Source organism: Pundamilia nyererei, unplaced genomic scaffold (genome assembly GCF_000239375.1).
Source record: "Pundamilia nyererei isolate P.nyererei 1_Seehausen unplaced genomic scaffold, PunNye1.0 scaffold00045, whole genome shotgun sequence".
Classification (NCBI taxonomy): domain Eukaryota; kingdom Metazoa; phylum Chordata; class Actinopteri; order Cichliformes; family Cichlidae; genus Pundamilia; species Pundamilia nyererei.
Genome location: NW_005187446.1, coordinates 655,953 through 670,385, shown reverse-complemented (window position 1 = coordinate 670,385; position 14,433 = coordinate 655,953). Strand labels below are relative to the sequence as shown.

Below are 14,433 nucleotides of genomic sequence, written 5' to 3'. Positions count from 1 at the left end.
ATGAACAAAAGAATCAAATCCCTTGTTATATTTTCATTCGGCATATTTAATAGAACATTTAAGAGCATCATTTTAGGATACAGCTTTGTTCAGAAAGACGGTGCCCACAGAAAGGAAATGAACCTGAATGGCTTCGGCTGCATTTTTAAAGACTTAAGTTCTTCTGGCCTGACAATATTAGGAATTTTTTAAATCCACTTACAACATATTTCTACTTACAGCTGCTTTAGAAATACAGCCAAAGAGGGGGAGACTGGAAGGAGTGAGTAATGGCTTGTGCATTTATTTAAAATGCATCTTTCTTTTCTTTTTAAAAGGAGAAACACTGAAAAGTAGAATTCATTACAAAAACTAAAATAAAACATGTTATAATTTACAGGGATTTGTCTGAGGGGGCATAAATAGTAGACCAGATACTTCTAGATGCCATCACGGCAAAACTATACGTGACAACTCGTCTTAGAAAAATCCTAGAACAAAATCACAGCAGTACATTCACGCTGTGCCAGGAACAAACTGACCACCGGCCATACGAGTCCTCTGTCTTTGCCCTCGTCCATCCATCAGTGGGCTTCCCCCCCCCCCTTTTTTTTACAGTCTCCAAGGCGGGTGGAACTCGATGGCGGGGAGAGGAGTGCAGTGTGTTGCTTCGAAGTTTCGCATGTACTTTCGTGCCTTGAGAGAAAGAAAAAGACAGCAGGGATGGAGGAGGAATGTGGAATGAGAGGTGTGGGAGGGCAATGAACAAAAAGTGCAGAACTTGATTATATTAGGTTTGGTCTATCTGGCTCAGTGCCTTACAAATCTCTCCCATCTCTTAAGGGTTTACACAGGAGGTGAATAAAGCCTAATTTAGAAGGCATTACCAGGGGAGGAAAAGCATAGCATTAGCTGTAATTGATGGCACTCCTCTTGTTTGATGTTAAATGACTTCAATAAGCTGAGCGCAGTGAAATATATTACACCAGTCAACCTGAGAGCACAGGTGAGCTGGTTACTATGGCGACCAGGAAAGTGTTCCTTAGTGGTAATGCTGTCTGAATAGCTGTGATCTTTTTTTTTTTTTTTTTAAATGGGGATGCAATAGAAGGGGGGGAAGGTAAACCGACCTAAAACGAGAAGATGGGGCTTACTGAGAAAAGGAAATGAGACGCTGAGCGTAAAAGGAGGAACTTGAATGTATTAAAATCAAACTTGGACAGATCAGATAAAGACAACAAGTGGCTGCCCTTTAAGCCACACAGGGGAATAACTGTTCTCACGGAGATGTAGCACACTGATAACAGCGGATGACTTCCTTACCAAGAATAGAGCCAGCTGCCGCCTTCCCTCTAGAGTCATATCTTCACCTGGTAACATTAACAGTGCATCAGACCGTATTAAAAACACTTTATGTTTGTGGGGAGTTTATTTGCCTTTTAAATGTGAAAGCAGCCCAGGGCTTACCAACACTCCATGGAAACGAAACATCTCTGTCTGCCTGATAGGACTGCAGCACAGACACGCACCAGTCGTCGTCCACTTCATAGCCACTGTACACAGACGCTGCAGACAAAGAGCTGGTGTTATTATACAGTTAATAATACAAATTTACAAGCAAGTTGGTGTCCTAAATATAGCCAAAATTTACACTTTGAATACATTTAGGACCACATGTTTTTGGACAATTACACCAATTTTGTAGCTTGGATTCTGTGGGGGTGAAGGGCAGACTTAGCTTGAATTCAAGCTGTTTTTAAAATACATTGCATTTACTGCTAAGGAATAACAGCCACTTTAAAACGCTGTCCTCATTTCCCAACGCTCAAAAGTAAAATGACAAAGTATAATACTTTAATGAAATCCTTTACATTCAGTTAGTACCCGTCCAGATACCATAGGCATCACTAAATGCCGTATTTCCTACCTTGCTCTGCCAAGCCTATAATTGCAGCCACCTTTAGTTACTGCTTATTTATGGCTCTTTGCTGCAGTGAGTTGCATGTAAAAATTGAAAATGATGCTCTATTTGTGTTGCGATCAAATGACTGCCATCCAATTTCTTTAGATTTAACCACTCTGGTCATTATCCCTTTGCACTGCGAAGTGCTACCTGATCGGTTTAACAGCATCTGGCTGAATCTGCAGCTCTGTATACGTCCCAGTTCATGTTGCCATTTCTAGCAGTCAGCAGTCACAAAAACATCAAACATCAGTGACCTAGTTACACTGTCATAACATTCCCTCCACCATGTTTTATAGAAAACATGGTATGCTTCAAATCACGAGCAGTTTCTCTGTTTCTCCATAGGTTTACTCTTCCCATCATTCAGACTTTTTATTTCAGGACTGTGCACATGTCCTTACTAGTTCTTGTGTGTAACCAGTGGTTTGCACCTTATTGTAAACCCTCTGTATTTACATTCACAAAGGCCCCTCTTGGTTATAGATCTTCACAATGATCTGCCTACCTCTGGTGAGTGCATTCCTTCTTTTTAAGAAAGAATCAGATTGTTTATTTGACCACTTCTAGAGTTTACATTCCCTCTGATGAGTCTGTGTTTTTGTCTAATGATGGTCTATAAACATCTCTCTGGTCTTCTCATTGAGAGTAAAACGCTACCAAATATAACTTCAGCTCCTATTGGTTTAATGGTCACTTAATAAGAAGGGCACAGGCCTCACCAGGCCATGAAACTGTAAGGTCCAATTACTTCTAAGTATCTGAAAACAGGTGATACAGTACTTTTGGTAAGCGTGCTTTTTTGATTGATTCAAAATCTCCTGTCAAGTGTGCAAACTGTTTAAATACCTAAGGGCATAACTGTAGATGTCCGAGTCCAACCACCACAAGGCTGGAAATTCCCTCTACAATAAATTCACTCGTTCTTAACGTATTTATGATTATATTGCATTAATTTTCTCCCATTTCACAACATTAATGCATCTCTCCTGGACCCAGATCAGGTTATCAATTTTCAAAACTTAATCACTTTAGTTTTTGGGCGGATCGCACCTCCAGTAAAAATTTCATGCAGGGTTGGCCATAATGTGACAAATCCATAAAGTTATCAAAAGTTTTACCCATAAAAATGAATAAAACAATAAAAACCTATTTAATTTAAATGACCTCCGAGTCAAAACAAAGGTTTTCTGCATTGTACAAATTCTGAAGGTGTAAACAGGTGCATGATCATCGTTTTTACAAACACGAGGTTGTGCGCTGTAACTCTGTACCTCGGGGTAAAATTTTCAACAAGGTCTACTGTAATATCCTGAGGCAAACGATCTGTGCTGTGAAGATTTTCAGCCGGAGCAACACAATCTGAATCATTTGTTGAGTAATCAGAACACAAGATCTGTCCAAGGAAACCATCACGAAGAGGAAATGTGAATTATAGTTTTTAGATGTTTAAAAGGAGGAGTCAGACTTTTACGATAACACCTTTTACTGTGCCACGTACCTTCTTCTAATGGACTGGAGGCTCCGAGCCATTGTCTGACTACTCTGATCCCTTCATCTGTCATTATTTTGGGATACCTGTCCAGAAAAATGATATCGCCAGTTAAAAAGTGTATTACTCAAGTGCAAATTGACTGAACAGCGAGAACAATGAGAACATTGAGGGCTAAGAGACCAACCTGAACTGTAGCAGCTTGAGCAGGAGGTCATTGCCTCTGTTAGACATGATGTCCTCAGGACCCCTGAAATGCAAAATAAAACTCAAAGGTTAATTACTTTAAAAAAATAAATAAATCCAACAATAAAAAGGTTATTTTAAAACTACATGTGAAACAACAAAATATGAATAGAGTAAAAATGTGACGACAGCCTCTCCTCACAGCGAGGAAACATAGGCGTGGCTGGTGCTACTGACTGCAGGACAATCACAAGGAAACTGCACAGGTCACCCTGCAGGAGGCAACCTATCTCCAAACAACGATGATCCAACTCAGACTGACTGCAATCACACTCAGACAGATTATAAAGGTTTGCAAATAACTGCTGTCTAATTTATCTGCAGACAGAGCGCCAACAGATTGCAATCAATATGGAAAGGGTTGCGCTGTTAAACGCAACCCTTCGATGGGTCTCTTTGCAACAGGAGACTCCACTCAACTAGTTGCCAACTGGTGGTGTTCTGCTTGTACTCCTATATAAAGTAAGACTGCCGAGTGCCTTTAAGATTTTGTAGTTAAACTCACATCCTGTAGCAACTTTGTAAGAATTTGTTTTAAATCCATCTGAATCTGTCTTCACTCAGACTGCTGTATTATTCATATATTTAATCAAACACATTTCATCACATTACAAATTTTCACATTTAAATAATATTTCTTCACAATAAAATAAATAGAAGCAAGCAAATCCATTCACAGACAAAACTTTCATAACCTTCACTGAAATCATGACTACAGGATGTTATTACTGGAAATAGTTTGGACTAAAAGCACAGGAACTTGTGAAAAATCCAGACAGTTATCATCATCAGATAAATTCTGATTTTTAATCAGATTTTTAATGCTGTAAGTAACAAACACTGACTTTCCTTTCACGTTCCCTGTAGTGGTTACAAGGCAAACTGAACTGAAACACCCGGTGCAAGGGCTTCAAATCAAATATCGCTGCACTGAATATTTTCTGCAGCTTGAGTCAAAAGCTCACCTTGGCATTCATGTTCCCTGGAGTTTCAAGAGAAATCTACAATACAGCTATCTCATAACTGTAATGAACTGAACCAAAGGAAGTAAGAAGTTCCGGTTACTGCTTATCCAAGAAATATGTCAATTTGTGACTGAGGGTGAACTTTCTACTTCTCTCTGTATTGTGAGAGTTTGCTTTCGTCAACTACATTATGGAAGTGCTGTGGAAATAAACAACTGTTTGCTTGGTACACAATTGTTAAAATCTTTTTTATATTACTTACAATCTAATCCATATTAATCAACTTTCTTCTGAATGACTGTCCCTCACAACCGTGAAGCTTAAATAGGAGGGTTTAATGTGGGATCTTGTACTCACAGCCAGAGCTGTGTGCCTGAGAGTCAGCCATGTTACCAGAATCCACTGTCACTGCTATTATACAGACCTAAGAGTAGAAAAAAACCCTGAAGCTGTATTTAAAGCAGTCTGGAGCCTGAGCTTTTTATTTGTTTCTTTTAATTATTTTCTGCATGACTTTATCAACCTCTCAAATCGTTGAGGAGGAATTTTGGCCCACTCTTCTTTACAGCTTTGCTTCAGTTCATTGAAGTTTGTGGGTGTTTGTTTGTCCACAGCTCTTTTAACGTTTTTGCCACAGCGTTTCAATCAGATTGAGATCTGGACTTTGGACAATTGCAGCACCTTGATTATTTTCTTTTTCAACCATCCTTCTGTAGATTTGCTGCTGTGCTTCAGATCAAACCCAATTTCAGCCATGTTTAGCTGAAGAACAGATGGCCTCACATTTGACTCTTGAATACTTTGGAAAACAGAGGAGTTACAACTCAATGACTGCAAGGCAAAACGGTTCTGTGTCTGCAAAACAAGACCAAAGCAGCCCCTTCACCCCTGTGCTTGGCAGTTAGTATGAGGTGTTTGTGCTAATATGCCGTGTTTGGTTTATACCAATCTCCACTTTGGTCTCATCTGTCTAAAGGACATTGTTCCAGAAGCCTTGTTGTTTGTTCAGATGCAACTTTGCAGGCATCTGGGAGGTTTTCTCCCGGCAAACCTTTCCAAACAAGCCACACTTGTTCAATCTTCTTCTAATTGTACTCAACTTTGCAGGCTTCAGCAAGTTAAATGTTACAAGTCCGAGCTGTAGTATCTCTGTAGGTTTCTTGTAGTGTCCCTGAGCATAGAGCATGCCCAGGATGACTCTGGGATGAATATTTATGTTCACTATGTTAATGCACACCTCTGTAGCAAATTCTATGGATGAAGTAAGGGTATACTATGGGTGATAATTCAGTGTACTTAATAATTATATATTATAGATACTTGTGTGTGTCAGTGTGTCCAGGTCACCAACTATCTTCCCAGGTTTTGGGAAATTGATATGGGGTAACTAGACATGCCCCATCTCCTTCATCTTTGAGCATTTTTAATTTGAGATGTCATTTAGCGCTTTCTTTCTCCTTCTCTAAATCCAGGTTCCCCTAAAAAAGTCCCCGCTTAGGAAAGTCCACACCGGAAATGTTTTATTTGTCACGCATTGGTGGTTGATGCAATTACCAGATATTCCAAGCTCTGGTTACCTAGGTAACCGTATCTCATGTCAACCAACAATACCCTTCATTCTCATTGATAGTTGCTTTAATTGCTCACCCCAGTGGTGAGAAAACCTGCCCACTTCATGTCACCAGCAATCACTGAACTTTCTGTGGTCTGACTGCATCATGTGTGGACATTTCTGCAGTGGGCTGGGCAGTAAAAAGCAAACCTGCCATGCTGAGCCATTTGAAGGACTTTATAAGTTCCATGACATGTGTGGACTTACGTTGTGGTGATGATCTCATCTCTGGTTCTCCTGATCAGCAGGACTGGTCCCTGGTATCTGCACAAAGAGTTGCATGCGCTTGTATTAATCATCAACCACACAACTGTGAGCAATCCACTAAAAAAAATGTAGTTTTGCTATTGTTAGCGGCTGTATTACATAACATTCAGTGATTCAGAGTTTGACTTTTCACGATTAGTGTCACTGCAATCAGACTGTCCCACTCACTTAAGAACCTGCGCAGCGTTGTTGAGGTTCATGTATTGCCTAACTGTGTGTTGTACTAACGGCCCTGAAAGAGACCAAATACACTCAAGTTACTGACTTCTACAAAAAGTTGCTACATAGAGTTTGAGATCTTTAACATCTAGGACTCACTCCAGCTGTCAGGCATGACCTTGAGGGCCAGAGGCAGGAGGTCATCAAAGGAGGCATCCAACACTAATGATTGGATCTCTGGATATGACATCACTGCCCAGCTGGCTAAAAAGAGAAATAAAGAGACAGAGGAACAAAAAAAGAGAAGAAAACACAGATAAGGGATAAACATAAGCCCGAGGAAGGACTACATACCATAATTCACACTTAACATTAAAGTGCTGATCATGTACTGTACTTCAGCTGAATACCCAAAAGCTAAAGAGAGTGCCGCGCACACACAAAGCCTCAGGATAAGGTTGACTAATCTTAATTTTAGCGATTTATTCCAGCCATGCTCTGACGAGGGCCATGAGGCTGAAACATTAGCATGTTTGTTGACATGGTCAGAATAAACAGGTGAAATTAAGATTACTCTACAGTATCCTGAAGCTCTGTGTGGGTGCTACATTTTTACCTCTGGGTATTCAAGGTTAGAATTAAAAAAAAACATTTTTTAGCACAAAAAACTGGAAAAAAATTAAAAAATTAGCATGTGTTGTTCTTGTCTTTGAGAACCTGTGAATCCTCCAATAGACCAGGCATATATAACAATGTCGCTGAGGCTGAATCCCAGTTTGTGTACTGCAAACTGGATCACCACATCCATGGCGTTGGCCTCATTCTGGGGAAACGGCACTCCCTGAAAGGAAAATACAGGTTTAAAAAAAAAAACCCCCGCCCATCATGCATGACTAAATTAACAGACTCAACCTACACATAAACAATGACACTTTAAGTAACCTCCCAAATGATTTCATCTTTAATGGGAGTGTACACGTTCCTCTTGAACAATACTCCCTGGCTAAAACTAGAATTTCCACATACTGGTATTTTCCACTGAGCTGTTTATTTGTTCTAACTCAAGCACACAGCAGTACAGTATGCAGCACATACATTGTAGACCTATTTTATGATAAAAATAAATAAATAAATCTACCAACACTGCTTACCGTGCTGCCTCCAAAGCCAGGGTGATTCCAGCCCAGTACAGAGTAGCCACCTACAGTGTACATCAGCACAATACTGAACTATAACTGCGACAATTTCCCACTGCGCGAAATTTAAATATCACTACAAAATATTTCAGCTCTTGGAAAGTAAAGCATTCCTTACCCTCCAGCGGCGTATTCATGCAGCCCACCTCATAAAAGCCTGCGTTCCCCTCACAGCAGATGACCTGTGGCAGAATTAGAGAACCAGCTGTAACGTGACCAACGCGACAGAAATGATGTCGGACCCTGGAACAAGCCCAAGGCATAAAATAACAAATCACTGCAGACATTTACCAGAGTCTGGCCATTCTGTCCCCCATCTCTCCTTCGATCCACAAACATTGTGTCAATCTCATTACCGTCACAGGCCACCAGCTTGTTTCTTTGGCCGTCAAACTGTGACAAAGTGGGACAAAAATGATTGAGTGTGTGCATTTATTATACTCTATATGAGAAACCAAATATGCTTCTTTCCCACCTCTTCTATTAATTTAGCCTGACCCTGCTGCAGCATTGGTCTCATGGCTTTCTGCAGTAAACCCACAGAACCGGGGTACAGCATCCTCCTCCCAAACGTGTGGGCAATGACAAAACTGCAGACAAAGACCGATAATGACACTGTGGCATAACTGCTAACAGGCTAAAAAATATTTTCAGAGAAAAAAAAAAAAAAAAAGGGTTGAAGGGGATGGAATAGGATGCCTAAGGTTAAGAGTTTGTGCTCCATTGGTGCGTTGCAATTAACAAATCATTGATCAGTGTTACCCCTTTTCCACAGATGTGGTGTTGGGTCCAGGCATTTTCACCACAAAAGATATTATTTTTTATGGAAGAGTCTTCCACACAAAATTCATCAATTACTGCCAGAGGCTGCACCCGATGTGCCCATGGAAATTACCCTAATTTCCACTTGCTGTGATATTAACAAGCCATTCTTAAACATGCAGAAATGGCTCTCAACAGGCAAGCCTGCATCAGTACCAGCACAGACACCATGTAGGTGGAAAAGAGATGTAACACAAACTCTGCATTTACCTGATGATGTGGCATGGTAAAGTGCGGACAGAGTGGAGGACACTGTCTGCTGCTCCTCTTAATCTGGGCTCTGGCCTCAGGAGAGAAACGCCAGCCTTGGACAGCTTTCTGTCAGACAGGTAGTCAAAGGCTTACAATGAATCAAGTGAGCCACAAAGCATTTGACATTCAGTGGCTGTATTCATCCAGTGTACTACCCAGTGCTTTGAATTCATATATTTAAAATAAGCAGAGAAGAGAAAAGCAGCGACCTCAGGTTCACTACAGATTAAACAAACTTACGGACTGCTGACTTCAGTCCAGCTGAAATCCAAAGGCCAATGTGAGAAGTCAAAGTCATAGCATCTCAGTTTTTTCTGGAAGGAAAGCAGAAAATATGTCTTAGTCATTTATCTCTCTTAATTCTCAAAACAGTATTAATGTTGAGCTTCTGAGTTCAGCTGCTATGATCTCACCTTGTTTGCTGGGGTGTGATTCTTCTTGGTTTCCTCAAGAATTGTGATAAACTGAACATAATCAGTGTTCCTAAATCTCCCCCACCCTTTGGCGATAAATGAAAAGAGCAAAGGGAGGCAGGGGGAAAGCAAAGACAGATGGAGTTATAGCAAAGTCCATGTGAGACACAAAACACATTTCACTGCAAATCCTCAAGGGTACGTTTAGTATGCCTCGTGGGTGTAGACCTTGTTCAACTGTCTCAATGGTAATAAAATCTTATTGGCATGCAGCATACACAGCATTGGTTTTGATCTCGAAAGATGAATGAAGTGAATTACTCATCGTCTCCCAGCGAGTTCAAATCAGCAGCCTCACCTCTAAGACAGGCCACTCCAAGAAGACACACAAGAACAGTTCCCACATACTGACTCACAGGAACCAGTTTACTGCTACAGATGAAGCCTAAAGACAGACAAAGTAACAGTGATGCAAACACCATCATAGTGTACCCCTTCATCTGTCTGCCAGACTCGAGGCTCATTAACAAGCACTGATAAAAAGATTCACAAGCTGACAGCTACCCTACAACCATGTGCATAAATCAATACCATAAGCACTTTACACTAAGGAGTAACACACAACCTCAAGCAATTACTTTCTTGATGCACAGTCTTACTGGGTGTTTCAGTTGATTAGCTTTATATTATTCCCACATGCATGTGAACAGCAGTTCCTAAGTACATCTCCTAATGGTAGTTTCTCCCCCTTTCTCAGCAGAAAGAGAAATATGGCCACATGTGTCTAAGTGGAAATTATGATGATGATTATTTGAAACCATTCTAAGCAAATTAATGAAAAAAATAGCAGTGAGAAGGAGGTAATATTCTGTAGTAAAACCTAAAAGAAAATATCAAGTGAATAAAAAAAACAAATCTTAAATTACAAGTAAAAACTTGAATATTCTTTGAGATACACATGAACCCATAAATGCATCTGAAAAAACCCTAAAAATCTGAAATTAACGCCTTTTTGTTCATTTTTTGTGACCACATTTCTTCATTTTGCAGGGTCGGATATCATAGATGGTAAACACTGTTATTGCATCTAATCAGGGAAAGCTTTAGAAAAATCATTAATCTTATGATTTGGGGACAGAAGGGTAAAATCAATATATTAACTTTAGTTAATATTTATTTTATTTCTCCGTGCACTCTCAGTGCTCCAGTTTATTTTTTTAATGTGACTCTCTCAGGTTATGCACCTGTTTTGAAGCCTCGCATTTCTTTAAGAGAATAATTAGAATGTTCACATTTTGTACTCATAACCACTTCTCATAATATCTATAATGTCTTTACACTAGATTAATTACCATGTATTCTACCTTCAGTCACAGTTTCAAATTATAAATAACCCCAAAATGGTCCTAAAGCTTTTGAAAACGACATTCACTAAACCCATGAAGCTCACATTTTAGAAGTACAAAGAATGAGAAAATGACTTCAGTGCTTCTTTTTTAATTTGCCATTTTTCACTGAGAGTACAAAGGAACAGAACTGGACAAAGAGACTGGTATAATTATATGAATCTATTTTTTTTTTAAAAACACACACGTAATGTAGAAAAAACCAAATCAATGAAAAATTCCCACATTAAATAATCAAAGTGATGCTCAAAGCTATTTTTACTGTGCATCAAACAAAAACTACTTGCTTCACTTTTTTTCAGAGCCAGCAAAATAACATCATTATTATTATTATTATTATTATTATTATTATCATCATCATCATCATCATCATCATCACAATGTATTATAATATATTCACTAAATTATCATCTGGCATCGTGAGACTCATTTTTAACTGCAACTTGTTGGAGCATCAACATATCTGGCACAAATAATTATTATCAATTCATTTAGCAATTATTTACTCCAATCTATAGATTAACTCAGGTCTTTTAAACATCAAACAATAGTGAAAATGTCTATTAAACATTCCCACACCCCGAGGCAGTGGCTTCAAATGCCTGAAATAATTTCAAATTTACAAAAATAACCTTCCCACTGGACACTTCCTCCATTAATCACTTATAAAAAATGGCTGCTGACTAAATTCCAGTTAACCAGATAATCAACACACTGACTAACATTTCTAATAATTTCAGCTGTAGTCACACAATTCATGAATCAGCCTACCTTTCCTGTAAAGATAGCAAAGAAGAAGAGGAGAGCTGTAGTAGGACAGAGACCATAGTGCTGAAGCCTGGAGGAAGAAATCATAAACAAATCACTAATCATTAATTTAATCTACTTCTGTTTAACTCCACCTACTTCTTTCTATACAGTTCATTACGATATAATACTGACCCAGCCAAGAATGCTGTCAGTGTGTCTTTCCAGACCCCTAGGTTGGTAGTTCCATCCCTGGCAAAAGAGAAGGAAATACTGATCATATCATGCATCAATAGTTTCCCTGATGTTACGTAAAATCAAGTTATTAATAGAAAGAGAAAGGTTCTGAGTTAAGCGTGTTCACTCTGTACACCTAAAATTTCTATTACAGCTCTGAATCATGCTGCCTGCAGAGGCTTTCTGATGACTTGGTGGTGGTGGTGGTGGTGGTTGGGGAACTGGTGGATAACTTTATGAAGTGGTGTAGCAGGAATCAACTGCTACTAAATGTAAACAAGACTGAGAAGGTAATGGTCAAATTTGAACATTAACATTACGCACAAATACCTGCTGAGCACTTAATGACCTTCTTCACAGCACACAGAAACTGCAGGCAGCATCTTTGTTATTCATCTACCTTTCTTATTATAGCTGTTTGCAAAGCTGCTGATTGCTTTTTAAAGTTTGAATGCAAAGGCTAAATGTAGGCAGAAATATATGGAACCAGGATCATCTGTGGAAGCTCAGCTCAGTCAATGTATGCAACTAGAGATCTTCAAGCAGTCTGTGGTCTACTGGTGAAGAGATGCCAACAGGATCAATAAAGTCATTCACAAGGCTGCAACAATCATTAGGAAAAAGCTGAACACATTTCAGACAGTGAGATGAAGGTGGTCAATGAACAGATTTCTCCCCATAAAAGACAAAACATCCTTTTCTGTCTATTATTCATTACACACAGAGTATGGAAACCGAGTGCTGGTTCCAAATTGTCCAGCCCTCAGGAATCGTATCAATGACAACATGTTTTTCTGACAGTTGGAAAACAGTGACATCACATTTATGTCACTGTGGACCTTCTGCACATCTTAATCTGCACATCTCTCGTTTTACTCAATTTACAGATCATATTCAGACTCAAAGATAAAATTGATCTGGAATCAAAAAGCTAATCAACTGCTTTAGTCTGACTTAAAGGCAAAATTGATAATGGCATTAGTATCAATCTGCATTCACATTTCCAACACACTCATTCGCCTCTGCTGACAGGAAGCATTAGCTCTATAGAACTGCACACTTGTGTGACAGGTGAACACAAAGTTGTACTCATGAACGTCAACATCTGTACATATTCATACTGGATATATTATTCACTGCTTTGTTTTTGCACATCTGTTCCTATTGATCTTTTCCCTCTTCCTTTCAATCATCACCACATATAGTAAAATGGCCACTTTATTAGGTGCAACTGCAGGTAGAACTATTTAGGCATGTAAACAAAGTGAAGACCATCTACTGAATTTGAATCTTGTTCACATCTTGAATCTTGACACACATGGCCTACAGCTGCTTTAGACCATACCACGTGCCACTCTTATCAGCTAAGAATAGAAAAGGAGGCTACAAATTGCACCGGCTCGAGTGTGCGGGATATTTTCTTGGTATACTTTGGGCGACTAACTAAGCTTTATTTAAAAACCACAGCCTACCCCAATATTGATGCTGACCATGTCAATCCCTTTATGGCCACTGTGTACCCTTCTTCCGATAGCTGCTTCCAGCAGTCACCATATCACAGAACTCAGACCTTATCAGTTTGGTTTCTTAAATATGGCAATGAGCTCACTGCACTCAAACGACCTACCACCCGCTCAACCAAAACCTTTGAGATGTGGTGAAATGGGATTCACATAATGCATGTAAGGCTGACAAACTTGCAGCAACTGCGTGAAGCTGTTATAACAGTACGAACCAAAATCCTTGAGGAATGTTTCCAGCACCTTGTGGAATCTGTACCACGAAGAACTAAAGCGAAACAGGGCCCAACCCGAAACTAGCAAGGTGTACCTAATAAAGTGTGTAAGTCTATGTAGAAGTGTATGTATTCGATGCTGAGCGTCGAATTCTTTAGATCTCCAGCTCTCATTTAATTTCTAGGGATACTTTTAATTAATTCTTTTGTGGTTGCGGTGTCATTTCATTCGCATCACTTATTCGATCTATCGTTAATTTCATACAAGTTAGCAAACGTTAGCTTAGCTGTTAGCATTATAATTTGAAGACAGAATGTATTCTACAATTCTGTCTTCCCAAATGCTTTTTACAGTTTTTATGCCTTTAAATTGTCCCTGTTTGAGTTTAATATTTTTATTCAATTTATTTGTTTGTTTCGTTCCTCCTGGGTTCTCCTCGGCTCCTGGCTAGCGTTAGCAGAAGCGGTTTGACATCGTCGAAGATAGATTGAATTTAAATGACCGCTCCTTAGACGACGAGACGAAACAAAACACAACGAGACCAAGGAAAGCGTGTCGTTGCGTTCTTGTCTTTTCATTCATTTCTAAAATGTCATTGCAATGCAGGGTTTCAATAACAAACACCTGACACTTCCGGGCCGCAGCTGCAGCTAAATGGAAGCGAAAGGATTAATTATTGCTCAATCTTTCGCACTCAGCTGCTTTAAAAATCATGCAAAAATACTGTACACATCCGTACCCTCCTTCCCGATCTCCCGTCAGGTCGAGACTGGTCCGGGGAACGATGAATTCGTTGAAGATGAGGCCCTAAAACACAGCGAAGCCACATCCAGACGGCCATTCTTCCACTACGAGAACTACGGAAGCCCGTACCCACCAAAACCTCAAACGCGAAACGCTCTTAAGAATATCTTGTTTAGAAATTAAGGCAAGAATTACAC

At 39.5% G+C, this 14,433-nt stretch overlaps 1 protein-coding gene across 1 annotated transcript; it reads right to left on the bottom strand.

The window, feature by feature from the left end:
* Window positions 1-25: 25 nt before the first annotated feature.
* abhd16a (abhydrolase domain containing 16A, phospholipase) lies at window positions 26-14,380 on the bottom strand. Its single transcript, XM_005731848.1, has 20 exons — window positions 14,232-14,380; window positions 11,715-11,771; window positions 11,544-11,610; window positions 9,725-9,811; window positions 9,367-9,452; window positions 9,194-9,267; window positions 8,912-9,019; window positions 8,355-8,469; window positions 8,171-8,272; window positions 7,998-8,061; window positions 7,835-7,884; window positions 7,401-7,524; window positions 6,843-6,947; window positions 6,693-6,756; window positions 6,465-6,521; window positions 3,622-3,684; window positions 3,444-3,520; window positions 1,447-1,545; window positions 1,303-1,349; window positions 26-675 (listed from the first exon to the last, which is right to left on the bottom strand). Exons 1-20 carry the CDS (start codon window positions 14,331-14,333, stop codon window positions 592-594), a joined length of 1,632 nt encoding a protein of 543 aa, XP_005731905.1. The 5' UTR covers window positions 14,334-14,380; the 3' UTR covers window positions 26-591.
* Window positions 14,381-14,433: the final 53 nt, after the last annotated feature.